The sequence below is a fragment of the Chionomys nivalis genome, chromosome 8 (assembly GCF_950005125.1).
Source record: "Chionomys nivalis chromosome 8, mChiNiv1.1, whole genome shotgun sequence".
In the NCBI taxonomy this organism is placed as follows: domain Eukaryota; kingdom Metazoa; phylum Chordata; class Mammalia; order Rodentia; family Cricetidae; genus Chionomys; species Chionomys nivalis.
In genome coordinates, this window is record NC_080093.1 from 22,511,701 (window position 1) to 22,536,245 (window position 24,545).

A 24,545-nucleotide genomic window follows, 5' to 3' on the forward strand; every position below is an offset into this window, starting at 1 on the left:
TAATTTCTGGTATTTATTTATACAGTTTAAAAAGGTGATGCACCGAACAATCAGAGCACCAAGCTTTTTAAATGGGTACAAGATCTGAGGTTGCAGTTCCCCAGAAAATTCGATACAGGTAGTCAGTAAGCATGTGAAGAGATAGATGTTCAACATCATTAGTCACCAGGGAAATGCAAATCAAAACCACAATGAGACGCCACTTTTCACAGGGTAGCTATGAGGAGGTTTCAAAAACAAAAGTGTTGATGGGGATGTAGTGTCTGGAATCCTCATATTTTGGTGGGCAGCACCATAAATGAAATAGGAAAACATGCTCATTCTTCTTGGGATGATTAAACACACCATAACCATTACTATAATACCAGAATGCTGGTTTCAGTGGGCTACTGTATAGCTCCACCTTTAGGTTTAGACTCAAGAAATGATAATATATTTTAACAGAAAAACTTGTTCACAATGTTCACTGCAGAATTATTCATAATTGCTAAACAATGGAAACACAATAGCCAAGGCAAACGACCCAAATGTCCATCGAAGGGATAAATAAAAATGTAGTATATCTGTACAATATAATATCATATAACCAGGTGTGGTGGTACATGCCTTTAATCACAGAAGGAGATTAAACTCAGGAGGCAGAGGTGGGTGGAGCTCTGAGTTCCAGGCAGGCCTGGTCTACAGAAGGAGTTTCCGATATAGTGATATGTGTGTGTGTGTGTGTGTGTGCATGTATGTATATGCAGGGCCTCTCAATCGAACCCAGATCTCACCAATATGACTAGTCTTGCTAGCTCATTTGCTATGAGGATCCCTTGTCTCTCCTGGAATTACAAGTAGGCTGTCACGCCCACCTAGCATTTATGCAGGCTCTGGGAATCCGAATTCAGGTGCTTCCTCGGCAAGTGCTTTAATCACTGAGCTATCTCCCAGCCCAAGGGGGAAAATAAGGGATGAACTGTATGATATGTAAAATATTTCACTGAAGTAGCAGCTCACATTTGTAGTTCTTGTAATGAGGAAATGATGTCATCTGGAAGTCTTATGTGTGTAACTCGGGTTTCAGCAAGTGTTACAACATCAGAAGTGATATCTTGACCGATAATCTAAGTCTGAGGGTGTAGAGCCAGACTCCTAGGCGACAGCTCTGGGGAAGGTAGCAGAAACGATGAGCCAGTACTCTGGTTGGCTGAATCATGGGCTCTTCTAGTCGGCACACCAACCTGCCCTGCTGGACCCATGGTCTCTTCATTTTCATTTTCTTTTTCTTTCGTTTTTGTTTGTTTGGTTGGTTTTTTGTTTGTTTGTTTTCCAGAGAAAGATGGACTTCATTGCCAAAGCACAAAATATCTAAAGAAAACAAAATAGTCTAGATTCTCGTCTTAATTTTTGAGATTTCATGAAATCATTTGAGAGACTATAGGGACTGAATTCCCCTATTCTTGACTCTAAGAATTCTGTTCTAAGAGAAGAAAAGACAGCCAATGTCAAGAGGCCAAGTCATAAATCTTGCTGGGATGTGTGTGTGTGTGTGTGTGTGTGAGAGAGAGAGAGAGAGAGACAGAGACAGAGAGAGACAGAGAGAGAGACAGAGACAGAGGAGAGACAGAGAGAGACAGGGAGAGACAGAAACCAATGTGTGTATGTGTAAGAGAGAGTTGTATGTGTGTGTGTGTGAGAGAGAGAGAGACAGAGAAGTAGATCAACTCAAGGAGAGGTGGAAGGCCGGGCGGTGGTGGCGCACGCCTTTAATCCCAGCACTCGGGAGGCAGAGGCAGGCGGATCTCTGTGAGTTCGAGACCAGCCTGGTCTACAAGAGCTAGTTCCAGGACAGGCTCCAAAGCCACAGAGAAACCCTGTCTCGAAAAAACAAAAAACAAAAAAAAACAAAAAAAAAAAAAAAAAAAAGGAGAGGTGGAAGAAAACCACTGTGGAGCTCTGAAGGATGGGGATCTGGGAGAGCTGGGGTGGCCATCTGAAAGTTGGAGCTTCAGGGTACCCCTGCAGTGAACACTGTTCACCCACAGGGTCCTGTGGGACTGCATTGCTGTCAAGCAATGTCTGGCTTTCAGAGGTCGCATTTCTCCTGGCTGTGAAATGCTCTAGAAATATGAACTTATTTTAAACTGACTTATTAACAGATTCTGGAATTATTGGGAGGTGGGGAAAATGTTCCTCACACTTAGGCTGGATCTAAAAGGGACATTCCTAGCTGAGCTTATAGGTCTCACAAGAAACTCAAAATGTTTAGAAGATGGAAACTGGCCGGGCGGTGGTGGCGCACGCCTTTAATCCCAGCACTCGGGAGGCAGAGGCAGGCGGATCTCTGTGAGTTCGAGCCCAGCCTGGTCTACAAGAGCTAGTTCCAGGACAGGCTCCAAAGCCACAGAGAAACCCTGTCTCGAAAAAAACAAACAAAAAAAAAAAAAAAAAAAAAAGAAGAAGATGGAAACTGGACAATGGTGGGAACTCATGAGAAAATGAAATAGGAAGTGGCTTTATGAAGCCCCCATTTTGTACTTCTGAATTTTGAATTCAGGTCCTAAACAGTTTGCACATGGTAGGGGATTAATAGGTATTTTTGAACCCTTAGTGGATTGGCGCTCCACGAAGGTCATCAGGCTTTTGAAGCAAAGTGCCTTTACCTGCTGCTCCGTCTTGCTGGCCCTAATTGTGAGTTTTGATGTTTGTTTTGTGATGTGGTGGTTCAAACCCAGGGACATCCCACATTCCTACACTCTACCACTGAGTGACACCCTTTGATTAGTTCTTAGCAACTTTAGGCTCCTGTTGCCTTAAATGTAGCCATGGGCTTGGAGCGATGCCTTTTTCATGATATGATGTAGCTGTGAAGGTTCAGTGCAAATTTTCTGGCATATGGTATTCAGTAAGTGACAGTTGTCATGAAGATTAGACAGAGTCTGCTACTGCTGCCAGTGACAATGACAACTGTGATGGACTGGTTATCCCCAGGCTCTTCCCGTCTTCGGGGCCAGCAGAGGCTTTGGACTCTCGGGAACTGGAGCTATAGTTGTGAGTCACCATGTGGGTTCTGGGAACTGAATCCAGGGCCTCAGCAAGAGCAACAGGTGTTCTTAACCACTGAGCCATGTCTCCAGCCCTTTTGGTTGTTTGTTTGGTTTTTTGAGGCAGGGTTTCTCAGTAGCTCTGAAGACTGTCCTGGAACTAGCTCTTGTAGACCAGGCTGGCCTCGAATTCACAGAGATCCGCCTGTCTCTGCCTCCCGAGTTCTGGGATTAAAGGCATTTGTTTATTTTTGAAGCAGAGTCTCACTATGTAGCTCTGTCTAGCCTGGCTCTAAACTCAAAGAGATCCATCTGTCTCTGTCCCCCAAGTGCTATGACTAAAGACGTGCACCACCATGCTCAATATATTACCTAATATGTATTTTTAGGATTTATTTAGTGTGTATGGGTGTTTTGTAAGTATGTATGTCTTTGTACCATGTGTGTGTATTGCCCATGGAGGCAAAAATGGGGCATCATATTCCCTGGAACTGGAGTAATATAGGGTGTTAGCCACCAAGTGGGTGCTGGGAGTCAAACCTGGGACCTCTGGAGAGCAGCCAGTGCTCTTAACTGCTGAGCCCGATCTCGTGTGTGTGTGTGTGTGTGTGTGTGTGTGTGTGTGTGTGTAGCTGAGGCCCAAACCCAAAACCTCTATCACTGAGCTAAGTCCCCAACTCCCAACTCCTTATTTTTTTAAGGTTGTATTTTTTGTGCAAAGGATATGAGCTAGCTTCATTATTTGTCTTTATAGAGAACTCAGAAAAAGGTTGTTACATTCATCAGCTCATATAGTACTAATGTTGACTTAAAAAAGTCAAAGTATTCTTAAAAACAACACTTAGGGTACTGAAGTGATAGCTCAGTCGTTAGGAGCACTCACTGCTCTTGCAGAAGATCTGGGTTTGATTCCCAGCACGCACATGGTGGCTCAAAATACCTGTATCCCCAGTTTCAAGGGACCCAAAATGTCTTCTGAGGACATTACACATACATGGTTCACATGGACCACTGGAACCCCGGGTGATGTTTTTGACTACTTTTATGGCTCCTTTTCGTAGTTTTTTTACTTATAGTTTCAACTTGTGGATAATTCCTTGTATTGCTTAGTTCTTTGAGAATATCTGAGATTTGATTTTACATTTTTTTTCTAGTACTAAACTCCTAGACTGTCCTGAGTTTTGGATATTCCAAAATAGGATGACTATAGGTAACATGATAGTGCACTGGGAGACACACATGTTGACACCCACCTGTAGCCCTAGAGACACTGCAGCTCATCTTTGGCTACATGGCAAGTTCAAAGCCAGCCTGGGTTGATGAGATTGTCTCTTAATTTAAAAGGAAAGCAGGAAGGCAGTTCAGTGGGCAAAGGCACCCACCCAACAGTGCAAACCTGAAGACCCACTCACTCACTTCTAAGAACCCACGTAAAGGTGGAGGGAGGGAACCAACTACACAAAGTGGTCCCCTGACTTCCATATGCATACTGTCACCATGCACCCCCTCCATCACACACAAACAATGAATTTGTTTTTTATAAAAACAGAAAGGGGAAAATTACTACACTGTAACTCTCAAGCTAGAAATTAGAAAGTTTCTACCACAAGTGAGAAATGTACTTCTCTGTGAATGGGTGACACTTATTTCTTCCCATGTGCCAGGATGGTTTTTTGTTTTTAAGCTCGATGTTATGTACTGGTTCCAAATCTGATTTTCCATTCAGACTCCATGTTTCTTGCTATGGCTGTAGGGACTTAGTGACTTTTCTAAACTGTCAACAGAAGTTTCCTTGAGGGGGCTGGAAACTGGCTTAGCCGTAAAGAATACTTGCTGCTTCACAAGGACCTGGGTTAGGTCCCAGCACCCATGTTGGGCAGCTCCAGGGGATCTAGCACCTTCTTCTGGCTTCCAAGGGCACCTGCATGCATATGCACATGAAAGAAAAATCCTTAAATGAAGTTTCCTTGAAGACTAGACACCTGTAAGAATAAGGTCAAGAAATCATTTTGACAGATGAGCTGTGTTTCCCTGGGCTACTTAAAATGTACCTTTGCTGCCACTCCCTCCTTGCATGGAGTCTACAGACCGGGCAGAAGTAAACGCTATCTTCTGGAGCTGTGTGTGCCTCTCACTGTGGCAGCGTACATAACTTTCTGAATTTTCCAGGACTTGACATTGTTTTTGCTTTTTTAGAGACCTCCTTTGAACAGCCTAATTTCCTAGTGAAATCCTCGCCACTGCTTCCCCTCAGGCTATATGTACATCTGTATCTAAACAGTTAACTGTTTACCCCAGGTGGCAGTTGGTTGTTCACCTGTGTTGTACCTGTGAGAGCTGTTCCCCACTTTTGAGCTAATGAGTGTCTTGTCTGTCCTTCAGGTTGTCCCAGGCAGGCTTTGAGAATGAAGCCTGCCCATTCTTAGGAACTAGGAACCACCAGGATCCCATCTTCTTTGTGTGTTGTGTGGGTAAATGTACCTGGACTTTCATCCACTGGCGAGGCTGACTGGTCAGTGAGCCCTAGGAACCCACCTGTCTCTACCTGCTCCCAGTTTACCCATCTCTGAGGCTACCCTGCCTGTTGCTAGGCCCTGCTTGGCTTTGGGGTAGGTGCTAAAGATCCAAACTCAAATCTTCATGCTCAAATCTTCAGCAGCCACTTTACCAGAGGAGCCATTTCCCTAGGTCCTGGGGCTGCAACTTCACAACTGTTGTAGACTCCAGATGGAACGGGGAAAGCCCAGGTAAATTACTGCTTTGGTTTGCCCTGACTCAGCGCATGCGTGGTGGCTATAAATCGTTACCCGTTTCCAGAGTTTGGACAAAGTGCTAAATCTTCCACTTGATTTTCTCAAGTCCTTGAAGTTATCTACTAATACATTCTTGTTTGCTTGATTTTGACAGGGTTTTACTATGTAGCCCAGGTAACTTTAAATTTATGATCCTTTTGTCTCAGCCTCCTGGGTTTCAGAATTAAGAACCATTGTCACTATGCCATGCAACTCTCCCATTTTAGATGATATCACTCTTGGTTATTTGAGTGCCTGACACTTCATATGGAGGTTTGTAGAGCTAATTTATGGCTCTGGTATTAATTTTGATATTTATTTGCTTGTCTGACAGTTATTTTACTGCCATGCCCAGAGAACTTTACAACGATTAAGAAACAACATAAGCTGTGCTTCAGTTGTGTAGGGTGAGCGGCTTCCCTACTGATCATGCAGAAGGTGTGTGTCCTTGGAGTACACTGAGGAGAGCCTGCTTTGTTCCTCGATGGGACCTATATAGAAGCTTGCTTTAGGAGTTTAATGCCGCCTGGCTACATCTATAAATATCACTGCCAAATAAGAACTTATGGGCCAGCAAGGAAAGGAAACAAATTCTAGGGCTAGAGAGATGGCTCAGAGGTCAAGAATTCTGGCTGTGCACATGGTGGCCCACAATTGTCCTAAGTCCGGTTCCAGGGGATCTTATGGCCTCTTTGGCCTCCAAGCACAGCAAGCATGAAAGTGGAGCAGATATACAGGCAGGCAGAACATCCATACACAAAAAGAATTTAAAAAATAATTTAATATAAAAAACCCAAATTTACCAATTATAGATTTAGCAAGAACATATTAGCAATATCCACAGATTAGATTCACATTTGTTTGCAGAGAAATTTATCCATTATTTTTTTAAAATAATATTTCTATCTCTATAATGGGCAAAAGAGATGGCACAAGGAAGTTTAATTTCTTTGTCTTTTTTTTTTTTCTTTTTTGTTCTTCAAGACTGGGTTTCTCTGTGTAGCTTTGGAGTGTATCCTGGAACTCACTCTGTTCTGTAGACCAGGCTGGCCTCAAACTCAAGAGATCTGCCTGCCTCTGCCTCCTGAGTGCTGGGATTAAAGGTGTGCACCACCACTGCCAGGCAGGAAATTTAATTTCTTTTTTTTAAAAAAATATTTATTTATTATGTATACAATATTCTGTCTGCATGTATGCCTGCAGGCCAGAAGAGGGCACCAGACCCCATTACAGATGGTTGTGAGCCACTGTGTGGTTGCTGGGAATTGAACTCAAGACCTTTGGAAGAGCAGGCAATGCTCTTAACCACTGAGTCATCTCTCCAGCCCAAATTTAATTTCTTGAAGTAGCATATTTTCTAATTTCCTATTAAGGTTTAGTTCTTAGTTACAAAGTCAAATCTCTGAAGCCAGGCCCTTGGAAAGATTATAAAAGATTGTCCTGGGTTCTAAGATAGTAGTTTGGGCTGCATAGTGAATGGAAAGCCAGGCTGAGCTACACAGTGAGACTGTCTCAAGTATAAGAAGTTATATCACTTTAAAATGTTCACAACACTGAACTCAATGTGAGCACATTTACTCTCGGCATCCGTTCGTTCATTCCTTCAAGGTAAATGCTTTGGTTCTTCATCCGGAAAGGCCAACCTCCAGAAACAGTAGTCAGAAGGTTAAGATTCCAAATGAGTGAATGTATATACACATTTTATTATATACAAAGAATAGTTTTAAAAGATAAACAAAATAAAAGTTGTAGTCATAATGGAAGTCTAAAAAAGTTTTGTCATTTCCAAGACACAGGCCTTAGAATGGGATCTCTGATAGATGGAGCTCTCCACAGGACTCCCGTGACAGCAGCTGACTCTCCAGGCTGCTGGCGAACTATGAAGCCGTGTGCGAGAGCTGCTGAAGGAACGAGATGCTTGCATATCAAAGGAGGAACAAATGAAAGTGCTGAAAGAAGGGTACTTCCAGGGTCAGGTTTATTATTGGCAATGATTGTAGAGGTAATCACTAACACGTACGATTTCTAGGGAAGCCCTGGGTTTCTCATAACAAACCTTTCTGCGGGTCACAAATGGTTTAGTGAGAGGAACAGGAAGAAGGGAGCAGGTTAGAGGTAAGGAAATACAGACTGAATGCAGGACAGGAAGGGATATGGCATTCATCTATTTAAGCCCAGGCCTGGAACAACAATTTCCATATATTTGGTATTTAATAATATACAAGAAAAAAAGGAAAAAGAGCTACTTTATATAATGAGCTAGTAACACATATTCAATGTAAATCCCAAATGAAACCCAATTTACTGCATACTTGAACTACAAGGGTGATAAAAAAAAGGACTTTCAAGTCACCTACATTTACTGTGATGTCTTGACATAGTCTATCCCACTGTAATCTGTACACAAGTTCAAACTGTGGGGTTTAGGCTTTCATTTCTTTACAAAGAAAACCTTAACCCTCAGAGATTTATTGAGGGTCGAAGTGGCAGTCTGCTTTTTGATACAGAATGCTCTGAGGTCTCTTCCACTTTAGACTTCTCCACTGGGTTAATGCCTCTGTTTTCTTTGTCCTTTCCATGTGGCTTTTTATGCTGTGGGTTTAAGAGGAAAAACAAAGTCATAATAATGTAACATTTTGCTAGATGTTGTAACATTTTATTTCCAAGTTTTATATATTACAGGCAAAAGTTTGAATAAGAAAACCACAAAAGGCAAAGGATCCGCACAAAATTTTTTTTGGCGGAGTTGTTTGTTTTTGGTTTTTCGAAACAAGGTTTCTCTGTAGTCTTGGAGCCCATCCTGGAACTAGCTCATGTAGACCAGGCTCATAGAGATCAGTCTGTCTCAGCCTCGAGTGCTGGGATTAAAGACGTGCACCAACATTGCCTGGCCAGCACAAATTTGAGCCAAAAAAAAACAAGTACAGCCTTTCTATTTTACTAGTAATGGAAGTAGAAAGAAGTAGTTTGTTGTTTTCCTAAGACAGGGTTTCTCTGTGTAGCCCTAACTGTCCTGAAACTCACTCTGTAGACCAGGCTGGCCTGCGTCTGCTTCCCGAATGCTGGGATAAAGGCCTGTGCTACCACCACTGGCAAGGAATACTTCTTTTTTGGTATCATTTTCTAAAATGTAATTGTAAACTTTCCTTTGCGACATTGCTTCTCAACAGCAAGTGATTCTGCCCCCTAGTGGACATAGGCCAATGTACTGAGACATTTTAGGACAGTACAAACAAGTGCTCCTAGCTCTGATGAGGGCAGGCCCCAGATGAAAGTGTTCAAACTCCAGGGTCACCGGCCACAACATGGAATTTCCCAGATTAGAATGTCAACAGTGCTGCTTAGACAGAGGAAGATTTGTCACCATGAAGAAAAGACCATTCTACTCTAAGCAGAAAAGCTGACACGAGCAACTATGAAACACTTCCATTCGTCCATTTATCTTCCACTGCAAATGTGTCTCACACTAGGTGGTGGTGGCACACGCCTTTAATCCCAGAATTTAGGAGTTTTGCAAAGGCAGGCTGATCTCTGAGTTCGAGGACAGTCTGATCTACGAAGAGTTCCAGGACAGCCAGGGCTACACAGAGGAAACCTTGGAGAGGGGGAGGGAGGGAGGGATGAAGGGAGGGAGAGGGAGGGAGGGAGGGAGGGAGGGAGGGAGGGAGGGAGGGAGGGAGGGAGGGAGAGACTGATTCATACTATGCATTTGGGGACTCTATACCTCTGGAAGCTCCCTACTTCAGGAAAAAAATTAAAATGCTGCATACTCAATTATAAATGCTGAGACAAATCACAAACCAATTTTTTATTAACGTTTTAGACTCTAGAGATGTAACTCAATTATTTGACATGTATTAAGGCCCCGAATTCTAACCACAGCACCAAAAGAAATAAAAAGCCACAAACAATAATAAAGAATTGGGCTGTCAGTACCAATCAGTGGTTATGACTGACTAGCAAAACCAGGCCAAAAACAAAGATTAAAAGAATAGTGGGGAGAAACTGCCTTGAGATACATAAAGGATTTAAGGAAATGCAGCTGGGTGGTAATGGTGCGCACCTTTAGCACTCAGGAAGCAGAGGCAGGTGGATCTCTGAGATGGAGGCCAACCTGGTCTACAGAGCAAGTTCAAGGTCAGCCAGACTATGCAGAAAAACCCTACCTCAAAAGAACAAATAAACAAATAAATATAATATATATGCATTTATATATAATGTAAAAATACAGCCAGGTGGTGGTGGTGCACGTTTTTAATTCCAGTGCTCAGGGACAGAGGCCAGCCTGGTCTAAAGAGTGATATCCAGGACGACCAGGGCTACACAACACAATGAAACCCTGCAATGAAAAATCAAAACACACACTCATTTCAAATGTAATTCAATATTACATGTCTTGCATAAGGAAATTTTTACTTTATCTATGCTCATATCTTCAAAATACAGGGAAAGATGCCAAGCAGTTTTTGAGGGGAGTTTGTTTGGAGACAGGGTCTCACTGTGTGATCCTGGCTGGCCTTGAACTCAAGAGATAACTGTTTCTGTTTCCCAAGTGCTATGATCAAAGGTGTGTGACACCTCACCTGTACCAGGCAGTTTTGAATGGCTCATCTCTAACTGTTAGAGGAGCATGACATCATACATCTGTAATTCCAGCACATGGAAAGCTACAGCCAAGGATGCTACACTCTAGGCTAGCTATTCTACAGAGAGACTGTTTCAAAAGCAAACAAGGTGGTGGACATAGAATCTGTCAGAGAATTTAATTATACAGCACCAGAGAGGCTTGGGAAACCTCGGGGACTAATTAATAAGAGAAGAGCCTCCTGTGGGCAGGATAAACCACTAATACAATTTATAACCACAAACGTTTAAGTCCTTTAACCTTCAAAGTGTAATGGACAGAGATGGATACCAGAACCTACTGGGTCAAGGTACAAGTAAGAGAAATAATTGCTCTACAGTAAGAGGCAGAAATGAGATGAAAATAACAGCCAGAGATTACTTGCTGACGTCTCTATAACTTCATCTATTGAAGTTAAATTTTACCTTTATGTATTCTCTAGAAGATTCCTTCATTTATATAAGTCTGTGTACACAATTTAAATAAAAATTATCAAGCCATTTGAAGGGAATGACTAAATTTTTTTGTTGTGCTAACAAGAATATTGGTTTTTTTTGTTACTGCTTTATGTTTTGCTTTTAAAGACAGGTCTTGCTTTGTTAGCCTAGGCTAGCTCCTCCTTAGCCTCACAAGTGTGGGGACATCAGGTGTATATCTTTATACTAAATAGGAAAACCATGTGAGGGACAGCAGATGAGGAAGTGTGCATGAAACACATTATCAAATACCTGGAAAAATGGAACACCACCAGTTACAGAGGAACCCACACTGGTATGTACAAATGTCTCTTGACTTAAAGGTTCTTCAGTACATTGTTCCAGAACCACCTCCTCTTCATCCATGTCCTAAAATAAGAAGCTGGATGAGTGGGAAATCCCATGGCGCTGGATGATCACACAGAGTAGGATAGGACTGGGATATGCTTTATACCCAGCACCCAGAAAGCAGAGGCAGGAGGATTGCTGCAAATTTGAGGCAGTTGGTCTGCATAGCAAGTTCCAGGACAACCAGGGAAAGCCAAAAATCATCATGTAAACCAGGTGGTGGTGGCACATGTCTTTAATCCTGGCATGTGGAGGCAGATAAATCTACAAAGAGTTCCAGGACAGCCAGGGCTACACAGAGAAGCCCGGTCTCAAAAATACGAAATACCATAACGGCATTTTCTTCTTTAAATGATTTCGTATGCATTATATAGAAGTTGATCATTAATAAATAGCAGAAAATCTATAAAATATAATGTATTAGCTTGTACTTAATCTCTACTTTCTTAACTTTTCTATACCTGCTATTAACTGTAGAACAAAAATTGTAAGTTTGCTTGCCTTACTTCTAATTGCAGCTTCATTTTTGTAACCCGAGACAAAAGAATTCTGTTTCTTCATTCATAAGATGTACTACAGTGGTACCCCTTCCACAGGGTTATTAAAAGGGTTGAGTTAGCATACATGTAAAGAACTTAGAACAAACAGTGCCTGGAATGCAATCGTAGCTTAAATGCTGGCTTAGAAATTATCTACTAGCATAAATAATAATAATAATAATAATAAGGGGACTGGAGAGATGGCTCAGAGGTTAAGAGCATTGCCTGCTCTTCCAAAGGTCCTGAGTTCAATTCCCAGCAACCACATGGTGGCTCACAGCCATCTGTAATGGGGTGTGGTGCCCTCTTCTGGCCTGCAGGCATACACACAGACAGAATATTGTATGCATAATAAATAATTTTTTTTTTTTAAATTTTTCGAGACAGGGTTTCTCCGTAGCTTTTGGTTCCTGTCCTGGAACTACCTCTTGTAGACCAGGCTGGCCTCGAATTCACAGAGGTCCGCTTGCCTCTGCCTCCCGAGTGCTGGGATTAAAGGCGTGCGCCACCACCGCCCGGCTATAAATAAATATTTTTAAAAAAATTAAAAAAATAAAAATAATAAGATTAAAAGAAAGACTTAAAAGCCAGCAATTCTCATAGAAAACAGCATAGGACTGAAGAACAAAAAGACACATTTATTATATGAAATCCACCACATCAAAAGTTTACAGGGGCAGGGGTGATGACTCAGAGGATCAAGCATTTGTTGTTCAAATGTAAGGATCAGATTTGGATCCATAGCCCCCACCTATCATCTTATGGGCGTGTCAGCCCACCTGTAATCCCAGCACTTAGGAAAGTTGGTAACTAGCAGCTTTGGGTTCAAGTGAGAAACGCTACCTCAATATAGTCAATTAAGGAAGGCACCCAAAGTCAACCTCCCACCTCCATACAGATACACACATGCTGTATACACACCCCATGCACATGTGTGCACCCACGTGTAAGATTTATGGGAAAGTTCTAAAATTGTGTTTTAAATTTTACCTGACTGGTCTCTTTGTCGTTTCCTGAGCAGTTCAGCATTAATAGGTTGCACTGTTTCTTTTGCAGTTGATCAAAGAGCTGTTCCCGTGGTTCAGTTCTCACCAGTGTTGATGGATATAAGTAATTTTTCCTCTCTGGTGTCATACCTTTATAGTAGAAATTAGAAAAGCCAGGGAAAATTATACGATATATAACTTTTAAAATTATGTTAAAAGATATACTTTCGAGTTGTCTTCCAAAACCAAAAATGATTTCAATATATCTTTTTTTATCTACCAGGCACAAACTGGTTGAAGCTATTTACATTTTTTCACATAGTAATATTATTTTTGGGAGGGGGGTGAGTTTTGAGACAGGGTATCTCTGTGAAGCTTTGGAGCCTGTCCTGGAACTTGCTCTGTAGATCAGGCTGACCTAGAACTCAAGAGATCCACCTGTTTCTACCTCCCAGGTGCTGGGATTAAAGGAGTGCACCACCACCGTCTAACGTTTGTTTGTTTAAAAAAAAAAAAAAAAAAAATTGGTTTTCTTCTACTTCTAGGGCTTTAAGTCAAGTCTCTGCTAGAAAGTCATTTCTTTTTCCTTTTTAATCTTATTTATTTATATTTTATGTATGAGTGTTCTGCATGTATACCTGCATGTCCCATGTGGGTGCTGGGAATTAACTCAGGTCCTCTGGAAGAGCAGCAGTGCTCTAGAATGCTGAGCCATCTCTCTCTAGCCCCATAATTGAAGATGGAGTCTGCTTTCTCGTTTCCCGGCCACCCAATGATCTTTAGTAGATCTGACAATTTGTAAAAGTCATCTTACCACCAAAACTATGAAGTTTCCATTTCTAAGAATGTACAAACATGTATTAGGCTTATAAATGAATTTGGGGTATTCTGAGAAATGGTGGTGTTACTGGAATTAAAGGTTTTACAATGTGATCACTTTGAAAGGAGTAACCATCTCTCTGTAACTCTGCTGTAGTGCCTGGTTCTGAACGCAGTTACATTTCCTTATACGGGAGTTGCCTTTTCAATTAACAGTCATTTTCATTGATAGTTAACAATAAATCTGAAAGCTTGACAAAACTAAATAAACCAATGTTCTTTTAGCACAAACTCTTTAAAAAAAGTTTTGAGATGTAATTTATATGCCACAAAAATCATTCAAAAAAGTGTACATTTCAATGATTTTACAATCCAATGAAAAACCAACTATTATTAATCTTTGTAAATCAGCTTACCAATCAGGACAGTTTACCGATCTTTGCCATTTCTGATCTCTAAAAATGGTGATTTCTTTCTTTTTGGGGGGTGGAGGGTGTTTTGTTTTTTTTCAAAACAGGGCTTCTCTGTGTAGCTCTGGCTGTTTTGGAACTCACTCTGTAGATCGGGCTAGCCTCAAACCCAGAACTCAACTTGCTTCTGCCTACCAAGTGCAGGGATTAGAGGTGTGCCACCACCACCTAGTCTTTAAAGTGGTGATTTCTAAATGATGCCAGTCAATGAGACAGACAAATGAGACGGACACGGACGGAGTGTGCTTCACGGTAAACTTTGTATTCAACAACTTAGCTTTTACAGCCATCTAGCATTTTGGGTATTAAAACATATTTTAGACACAGTGTTGACTAAATAGTTGGGCAATTTTATTTGTTTTTAAAATGCTTTTTCATTTTGGTTTGGTGTTTTGAAACAGGAGCTCTTGTAGCCCAGGCTAGCCAAAGATGATCTTGAACTCCAACAGTCCTGCTTACACCTCCTTAGGACTGTTATTACAAGTGTGTGCCACCACACCCAATAACTTATTTTTATTTTTTTCTCTTTCATCAGGAGCCCAGGGTGGTCATTAAGTAACAGTTTTCTTTCCTCAGTTTCCTGAGGAAACTAGATTGTAAAATGTCATAAACATTCAGACAACCGGCTTTGTTTATATGCATGCTTTCAAACCACATCAGGCTTAAAAATGACTGTTCTTAACAAAGCCAATTGTCTAAATGTTTATGAAATTTTCAATTGTGCCCAAATTTCTAGGAATATACTACCGACAAGAAACAGCTAAGACTGAATTAAATTATCCTGGTGCTCTAAATTTTCTATATTTAAGTTTATTACAGAGAGATGGTAAATTCCTGTCAGACAAAGGCAGGGCTCACTTTCAAACAGTATCTAATACTGTATACAGCTGGATTTAATTTCAAAAACTTTAGCAATTCTAAAATACCCACTGGGGGTAAAAGAGAGGTGGCTCAGTGGTTAAGGGCTGACATTACTCTTCCAGAGACCCAGAGTCAATTCCGAGCACCTCCCTGGGCAGCTCATACCAACCTCTAATTCCAGCTCCAGAGGTCCCTTCACCTGGCACCAGAGGCACAGCACTCAAGTGCATGTCCACCCACTCCTCCCCATGTAAGTAAAATAAATCTTAAAAAGTTAAAATAAGATACCTGTTGGAATATCAAGTTTCAGATCCTGTTGCAGAAAGCAATTAAGCTTTGTCAAACCAGTTTTTATAGTTTCATCAAGCTCTAGACTTCCTGCGTTGAATTTCTCATCATCAGAAGTTATCTGCTCAACAAAGGAGATGCACTGGTTCTCAATAGCAGCTGTGTGTCCACTTTGTTTTTCAGTGATCTCTAAACGTGAAGCCTCACAGCATCCATTTACAAACTGAAAATGATACAAACAAGCTTTCATTACTAAAGCTGGAAGCAAGTTGGTCCATGTACCATTTTTAATTACCTTGAAATGTTCTATAATACGTTTCAAAAACACATGTCACAGTAGAGAGAAGAGGGCAATTAGCCATATATTCACTGCCAAAGGGGATGCTGAGGCTTGAAGAAGCATTCTGACCTGCTAGGCCATCTCTCCCACTACTCATTCTTAACATTACTCCAGTATACAGATGTAAGAAGGCCTGGCTTAAGGAAATTAGACTGAAGGCTAAGTCTTACATCTGTTTGCTCTGTAATTTAATTCTTTGATTTTTTTTTAACTTAAAAACTTTTCTTTTTTAAAGAAACCAGGCCTTAAGCTGGGCAAGGTGATGCACACCTTTAACCACAGCACAAGGAGGAAGAAGAGGGTCATCCTGGGCTAAATAATGAGACAGAATAGGGGAGGAGTAGAAGAGAGGAAAGGGATGGGGGGGGGGGAGCAGGGGAAGGGTGAAACTAGGTCTTTACTCCATGTCTCAAGTTCTGGATTTGATCACCCATCTCTATTCCAGGTTTTCTTTGTTTATATTCTTTCTAAGACAGAGTCTTAAGACTATGGCACAGACTGGACTCATTCAAACTCAGAATCCCCCTGGCCTCTGGCTCTCGAGTGATGGTATCACAGGTGTGTACCACCATGGACAGCTTCTATGCAGCCTCAGTTTGACTCCAGAAACCTAAGTAAAAGTGAAAGGAATTGTGTCTCTGATCTCCAGTATGTGCCATGGCATGCATGCCTACACATACAAATCATGCACACAAACACAATAATAATCATTTTAAGGGGTGAAGAGATGCTTAGTAGTTAAGAGCACTTGCATATGCTCAGGACTCCTCTGGACTGCCTGTGACTCCAACGCCAAGGCATCAGATGCTTTCTTTTGACCTTCAAGGGTGTTCTTGCATGCGTGTATGCATGCACGTGTGCGCGCACGCACACACACATACACACCCCAAATAAAGCTTTTGAACACACATCAAATAAAAGAAAACTTTTTGTTTGTTTCTTTTGTTTTTTTTCCAGACAGGGTATATAACAGCCCCAGCTCTCCTGGAACTCATTCTGTAGACCAGGCTGGCTTTGAACTCACAGAGATCCACCTGCCTCTTCTTCCCAAGTGCTGGGATTAAAGGCTTGCACCACCTATGTCCAACTCACATAATGTTTTGGTTTTTTTTTTAGGGAAGTCAAGGCAGGAACTCAAGCAGGGCAGGAACCTGGGACACATAATGTTTTAAAATAGATTCTAAGCTGAAATATTTTCATTTCTGATTCTATCTATTCTCCCCCAGTTAGTCCAGGCACAGACATATTACCTCCATTAAGTTCTCAAGTTCCTCTTTCCTCTTGCTTAAGCAGCATGCCCACTGTTCAGAAAATCCAATTGTGCTTGTGTTCAAAGCTTCACATCTCTGTGTGGTCTCCCGAGATACAGTTTCCAGGTTGCTGCTGAGTGAATCGCAGTGCTGTATAGACTCTTCAACCAACTGTGTACCTTCTTGGCCAAAATGTCTGAGTTCTTGTAATAATCCATCAGAATCAGCCATTAGTTTTTTACTTTGGACTGTTGTCTTGTTGATTATATCTGCAGACTTCCTATAGAAAAACAAAAATAAAACAGAATAACCCTAAGTTCAAGGGCAGCATAGTCTACAAGTCAGTCCAGAGCAATGGAGCTACAGAGTAAGACTCTCAAAAACCAAACACTAAAACAAAACAAAACCCTTTGGCTATCTGAAATCGATCATCACTCATGAGAGTCAGGATAACCACAAGTTGAAAGAGAAAGGCAATCAACAGATGCCAAGAACAAGAACGCTTTAGAGTTATCTGGCAAACTTATAGGAGTCATCGTGACAATGTCTCAAAAAGCAGTCAAAAGCCTTGCACCTGTGATTTCAGAACTTCGGAAGCTGAGTCACCCTGAGCTACAGTGAGGTCCTGTCTCAAGAATGGGAGGGTGGAGAGGAAGGAACACATTTATACACACACACACACACACACACACACACACACACACAAATAATATGTCAACAATCACTAACTAATTCACTGGTAAGAAAACCAGAACTGTTTGTACAATTTGAAGTTTTTCTTCCTTTTGAAATTCATCCCAGGCTTACAGAAACCTTCAACAGAAGTTAAAAGTATCTTACTGCTCTGTATTTTCCTGAATTCTGCTCAGTGGTTTCTGGATGTCTTCACACTTCTTCTCCAAAGTACAGAATCTCTCTGTCCAAATATTAACTAACTGAGAAAGTTCCTGTAAGGAAGATTGAGGGAGGAAAAGATTTGAAACGGTAATATTTAAATGCTGACTTTCAGAATATGAATGATGACAGGTTAGAATTTAGAACTTGGTTGTTGGGACGGGGTCTCATAATGAACTCAGCCACTGCATGCTGGGATTACAAGTGCATAACACAACGCTCAGCTGAACTACACCAAGTCTTTTTGTTCTTGTTATTGGTTTCTCGAGACCAGGTTTCTTTTTTTTTTTTTTTTTTTTTTGGTTTTTCGAGACAGGGTTTCTCTGTGGTTTTGGAGCCTGTCCTGGAACTAGCTCTTGTAGACCAGGCTGGTCTCGAACTCACAGAGATCCGCCTGCCTCTGCCTCCCGAGTGCTGGGATTAAAGGCGTGCGCCGCCACCGCCCGGCGAGACCAGGTTTCTTGACAAAGAAAAAAAAATTTTTTTTTTCATTTTTCGAGACAGAGTTTCTCTGTGAAGCTCTGGCTGTCCTGGAACTAGCTCTATAGTCCAGGGTGGCCGTGAACTCACAAGAGATCAACCTGCCTCTGCCTCCCAAGTGCTGGGATTATAGGTGTGCACTATGACAAAACATTTTTTTTTAAAAAAAAATCTATTTATTATGTATATAGTATTCTCGGTGTTCTGTCTTGCATGTATGCCTGCAAGACAGAAGAGGGCACCAGATCCCAACATGTGGTTGCTGGGAACTGAACTCAGGACCTTCAGAAGGGCAGGCAGTGCGCTTAACCACTGAGCCATCTCTCCAGCCCCGACAAAACATTTTTAATTTCTCCTCTCACACACAGGAGAGCCCTGAAAGGAATATTAAAAGAACATTTTAGGACTTGAAAAAAAAAAAAGTAAAGAATTAACAATTTTTTTTCGCTTAATAACCAAAGAGTGTGATCCTGCTGCAATCGGCTCGTTTCCCAAAGCTTTATTATTATCCATTACGACTCAGAATAACAGATGCTGGAGCTTGGCGTGGTAGAACACACCATAATCAAAGAAGTCAAGAGGCAGAGGTAGGATGAGCAATGATATAGCAATGAGAGAAGTCAGGGCTTAGTTTATCAGAGGGAGTAACTATCCATTTCACTCTAGAAAGAAAAAACTTGCAATATTTTCACTTAAAATGCTACAGCAACCTTCCTCTATGGGCGTGTTTTCTATTCCTTCCTTCTTGCTGGGAAAGGACCATTTTGTTTGTCAGAATGTTGTTAAGAACAGAGTTCCAGATGCAACAAATTCTCAATTAGCTGATCTAAAGAAGTATTCTCGCCGGGCGGTGGTGGCGCACGCCTTTAATCCCAGCACGCAGGAGGCAGAGGCAGGCGAATCTCTGTGAGTTCGAGACCAGCTTGGTCTACAAGAGCTAGTTCCAGGACAGGCTCCAAAACCACAGAGAAACCCTGTCTCGAAAAACCAAAAAAAAAGAAAAAAAAAAAGAAGTATTCTCAATTACTTCACACAAATCACCATCAGAAACGACAGCAGCTGTGGTGACCTCAGGTTTCCATAGTAGTTTTGCAGCATTCAAACCACGTGACGTAGATTATTAAGTCCATCACGCCACTAAAAACATCAATTGAGTGATACCTGCGAATGGGTTTCCTTTATTGTCCTCAGGTCTTCATTTAGGTTCCCACAAAGCTTCTGTGATTCAACCAAGGAAGAAACTGTATGTTCTTGGAGTTCATGTAGATTATTGCACAATACGCTGAGAAAACTGTCTATTTCTCTTTTTTGATCTTCTATCTTTAAAGAAAAAAATATTAGTTTCTTTTTTAGGCAACCTATCAAATTTGAGGTATTAAGAAGATAACATCTGTACCTTTTCAGCCATTGTCAATGAACTCCTGAAAATATGCTGCAGTTGCCTGTTGATATTCAAGATGGAAACCACACCAGGGGCTAAGATGGTCTTCAGGGAAGCGAGAAGGTCAGTCACAAGTTCATTCTGTTTTTAAAAACAAATGCATCTTTAAAAATGTTTTCATTTCCATTAACTTGGCCGATATATCTCAGATACTTAGCAACCAAACACCAACATTCAAAATTCTTACTAACCTAAAGTGACATAACTGAGTATCTAGAATTTATATCCTGCCTAAAACACTTAATGTTCACTAAGTGTAGTAAATGTTGAATTAATTTCCTGTTCTGTGTTTGTTGGGTCTCTCGGAGCACAGGCTGACTTCAAACTCACTTGTAGCTGAGGATGCTCTTGAACTCCTGTTCTTCCTGCCTCCACACTACCAGGATCACAGGTATGTACCATGATGCCTGCCTCCTACAGTCAATTTAATGATCTAAGGTAAAGTTTAGAAGAGGAGAAAAATGACAGTAAAGTGTTAAGATTCCAGCACTCCGGTTTGATCCCCACCATAGGGGAAAAATCTATAGATAAATTTAAACACTTTGAAATTTTGTCCCTGGAGCTTACACATGTAGCATGCACCCTCGCTCAAGTCCACAAACCCACACTAATGAAATAAAAAGAAAATGGGCTACTTATGTTTGGTCATTTGTGCTAAATAAGAAACCAGCTGCCTGCTATCCCCCGTTGGGATAACTAGCTCTAGAAGAGGCCAGATAACAGATCTCAAACCTCCTGAATCCACCTGAGCTGCTCTTTGTGACCAGAGGCTTATTAATAACTGCTGCTCTTTTGTTTGTGCAGGGTCTCACGTAGCTTTGAACTCACTAAAAACCAAGGGTGGCTCTGAATTCCTGATCCTTCTGCCTCCATCTTTCAAACGCTAAAATTACAAACATGTGAATGATAATGGCTTAATTATTCCTATTCTCAACTACACCAAAGGAGTGGAAACACTTTCAAAGTTTAGTCACATCCTGTGGCAAACAAATCTTTCTGTGAGGGGGAAACAAAAGCAAAAGGTTCCTAACTGTTTCTGGCAAAGCTTAAGCTAAGAGCAGTTAATGCCATTTCTGATGGCCAGTCACCCTCTGAAAACATTAACAGATTTACTAACAATCAATCCTTGCAGCACAGTTTTACTTTGTGCTGCTAAAGACTGCTCCTCCAATATCCTATCAGAGATCTGGGAGACTCGAGCCGACACGTTTTGTGGAATAGACACGAGAGATCCAAGTGCTGTCGTGGTAATGGTGTCTAATGCAGAGACACTGGAAGACATCAGATTACCTAAAAGAGACAGAGATGTGAACTTTAGCATACATATATTTAAATGCAGTTAAGATCACTTTCAATAAGTTAAAATCAATCTTTATTATGGAATTTCCAATAACTACATTAAAGAATTATCTTACTACATAATAAGATTTAAATATGGCGGGTAGTGGTGGCACACATCTTTAATTCCAGCACTCAGGAGGCAGAAGCAGGTGGATCTCTGTGAGTTCAAGGCTAGCCTGGTTTACAGAGCAAGTTCCAGAACAGTCAGCATTACACAAAGAAACACTGTCCCAAAAATAGAGGGAGGGGAAGGGAGGGGAGGGGAGGGGAGGGGAGGGGAGGGGAGGGGAGGGGAGGGGAGGGAAGGGGAGGGGATCCAGCTACAAAGTGAGTTTAAGTTCAACTTGGTTAACTTGGTGAGACCGTCTCAAGATAGATAAACAGATTTAGGAAAAAAAAAAAAGGCGGTGGTCTCCAGGTTTCATGTGGTCTCTCCTCTCTCTTTCCCTCGTTCCCTCACCATGCTTTCCCGGTGCCATCCGGAAGCACTGCATTAAACATAGGCACCTTTATTTGGTTTAATTTGGTCTGATTTGAATTATTTGCATTTTTTTCTTTGTCAAGAATTTATATAGTTCATCCAGATGGTGGTAGAGCATGCCTCTAATCCCAGCACTGCTAAGGCAGAGGCAGGAGGATCTCTGAGTTGGAGGTCAGCCTGGTCTACACAGTGATCAGACTGAGATGCCACCTCCCACAGCATCCTATAGCTCCTCCAAGAAGATACATGGTTGCAAAAGACCTTTCACCTTGAGGTTTCCCTTTAGGTTTGACAAAGTCACCCACAAAAATAAAAAAGCAGCCTTCCATCTCTTGAGCTTCCTGGATGCCACCCAGGGAATCAAATCTTCTCATCTGGCCAAGACAGGTGGACTAAATCTTCCCCCCACAGGAAAATCTTTGGGCCCCTTGTACTCAGCAGCTAACAGCAAGCAGTGCTTCTAGGCTGGTGTTCTCCAAGGACTAAGAAGAGACTTGGGATTGCCTGTGTAGCTAAAAAAAGCTGCCTCATTTCTGCTCATTTACCCTCCTTAGATCTGTCTAATGGCATCTGATGACTTTAGTGGTAACTTATTACTTCATTTGTTAAGTTTCCTGCTAAAATACAGACAGGTGTGCTTCTTTAACAGGCTTTATGGTCCAGGACTAACAGGTTTCAGGTGTATCTTTAGAGGTTTGAGTTTTCAACTCCCTTTAATTGGTTTTTAAAATGTTCATACCTTATAATCTAAAGCAATAGCCTTTTGCTATGACATCAAGATATAAATCTGTTTCAGTTCTCTTACAAGTACCTACAGGTTCCTGAAAAAAAGTTCTGCTGCCTGGTAAAAACTAACAGTCTCCATAGCCTATTTCAACCCCATCCATTTTCAAGCATTTTTTTTTTTTTTTTGGTTTTTCGAGACAGGGTTTCTCTGTAGCTTTGGAGCCTGTCCTGGAACTAGCTCTTGTAGACCAGGCTGGTCTCGAACTCACAGAGATCCACCTGCCTCTGCCTCCCGAGTGCTGGGATTAAAGGCGTGCACCACCACCGCCCGGCTCAAGCATATTTTACAGGTCACTTCTGCTGTCTGGGCCAAGACCAACTTACAAAGCACTCTCCAGACAACACCAACACCTGCACCAGCTCCTAGGACTTCACCATTGGTACCAACTCTCCAGGATCAAGGACACCTACCAACTAAAATCTGGTTCTATCTGCTATTGTGTCCCAATTATACACCCGAGCCTCACCTGTACAACCAGGGCACTGCTCTGTCCCATTCTGTCTGGCAGTTAATGATTTCCCATGGCTAGCCCCATTCATAGGGCCAATAATAACAATATTTTTTTCTCCTAGCCACCTGCCTTCTCATCCCCCTCAAGAAACAAATGCCTGAGGTCTCCAGGATGACAGTAAACTGGATGCTGCTCCAGCCACACCTCTCGCTGAACGTGACCCACCAACTCCCAGCTCTCCCCTCTCCCATGTCACCCCATGCCCGCAGGACTTGAGCCAGTGCCCCTTTATCTAAAGAGTCTAAAATGTTTGATTGAGGGGCTTCACCTCAGCTTGCTGGTAACCCCTTATCCAAAAAGCCTGGAATGTTTTGTTGCAAGCATCACCCTAGCTCCCAAACACCCTTTATACAAAGAGTCTGGATTGTTTGCCTGGAGGCTTCACCCCAGCTCCTGGAGTAAGACCCCTCCCCAGGGAGGGTCAAGACCGCTCCCACAGGGTACTTAGACTGCCCCACAGAGAATGTACACATGGTCTCCGGGGTTCGTGTGGTCTCCCCTTCTCTCTTTCCCTCGCCATACTTTCCCAGTGCTACCCGGGAGCACTGAATTAAACATGGGCATCTTTTATTTGGGGGAGGGGGTAAAATGAAAATTGTGAAATTAACACATCTGAAACACATAAAGAAAGACTAGGAATGGGCTGGGATTTCACTCCGTTGCCAGAGCACTTGCTTAATATGCATGAAGTCCTGGGTCCCATCTCTACCATTGCATAGAACCAGGCATGATGGCATAGGCCTGTAATCCCAGTACTCAGGTGGGAGACAGGAGGACTAGATATTCGAAATCATCCTCTGATACACACCAACTTTAAGACCAGCTTAGGATACCTGTGACCCTGCCTCAAAAACAAACAAAAAAAGACCAGAAAAGCTGAGTTAAGTGATTCTCTTCCTTTAATCCTAGGTCTTAAAAAGTAGAGACAGGGGGGTGGAGAGATTGCTCAGTGGTAAAGAACATTGCCTGCTCTTCCAAAAGGTCCTGAGTTCAATTCCCAGCAACCACATGGTGGCTCACAACCATCTGTAATGAGGTCTGGCGCCCTCTTCTGGCCTGCAAACATACACACAAAAAGAATACTGTATACATAATAAATAATAAATATTTTTTTTAAAAAAGTAGAGACAGAAGGATTATTAAAACCAGCTGATGTAATGGTGGGGGAAGGGAGAAAGGGGAGGGAGAGACTAGGGAGAGGAGGGAGGGGAAGAAATGGGAGGCAGTGTAGAGGGGAAAAAGGGGAAGAGAGGGAGGAAAGAAGGTAGAAGGCAGAGAGAAGGTAGAAAGAGAAGAGTGTGAGAGTGAGTGAGCTAGCCTGGGGTTCAACTGAGCCAGCCAACCTCGTCTACTTGGTCAATGAAAGATGTTGTCTCCAAAGAAATAAGTGGAGGTCTAGAGATGGTCCAATGGTTAGTAGTATATAGAAGCAGATTTTGATTCTCAAACTCATTATCAGGTGGCTCATATTTCTTTTTTTTTTTCTTTTTTTTTTTTTTTTGGTTTTTCGAGACAGGGTTTCTCTGTGGTTTTGGAGCCTGTCCTGGAACTAGCTCTTGTAGACCAGGCTGGCCTCGAACTCACAGAGATCCGCCTGCCTCTGCCTCCCAAGTGCTGGGATTAAAGGCGTGCGCCACCACCGCCCGGCTGGTGGCTCATATTTCAATGGAGGTAATCTAACACCTCTAGCCCACCCTGGGTACATGCACTCACACATACAGACATTATCAGATACATGCAACCAAAAATAAAATAACTCTTAAAATTAAAAAAATGGATGGTCCCTAAAGA

The 24,545-nt window shown here is 41.9% G+C and overlaps 1 protein-coding gene across 1 annotated transcript in view; it reads right to left on the reverse strand.

The window, feature by feature from the left end:
* Positions 1-7,575: 7,575 nt before the first annotated feature.
* Kif11 (kinesin family member 11) overlaps positions 7,576-24,545 on the reverse strand; it is a 46,695-nt gene continuing 29,725 nt past the window's right edge. Inside the window, exons 15-23 of the mRNA XM_057777578.1 lie at positions 20,752-20,924; positions 19,590-19,715; positions 19,355-19,513; positions 17,660-17,766; positions 16,820-17,099; positions 15,230-15,452; positions 12,796-12,941; positions 11,171-11,287; positions 7,576-8,410 (exon numbers count right to left, since the gene is read on the reverse strand). Of these exons, the coding sequence (XP_057633561.1) occupies positions 8,279-8,410; positions 11,171-11,287; positions 12,796-12,941; positions 15,230-15,452; positions 16,820-17,099; positions 17,660-17,766; positions 19,355-19,513; positions 19,590-19,715; positions 20,752-20,924 (1,463 nt within the window). The 3' untranslated portion in view covers positions 7,576-8,278. The remainder of the gene's footprint in view (positions 8,411-11,170; positions 11,288-12,795; positions 12,942-15,229; positions 15,453-16,819; positions 17,100-17,659; positions 17,767-19,354; positions 19,514-19,589; positions 19,716-20,751; positions 20,925-24,545) is intronic.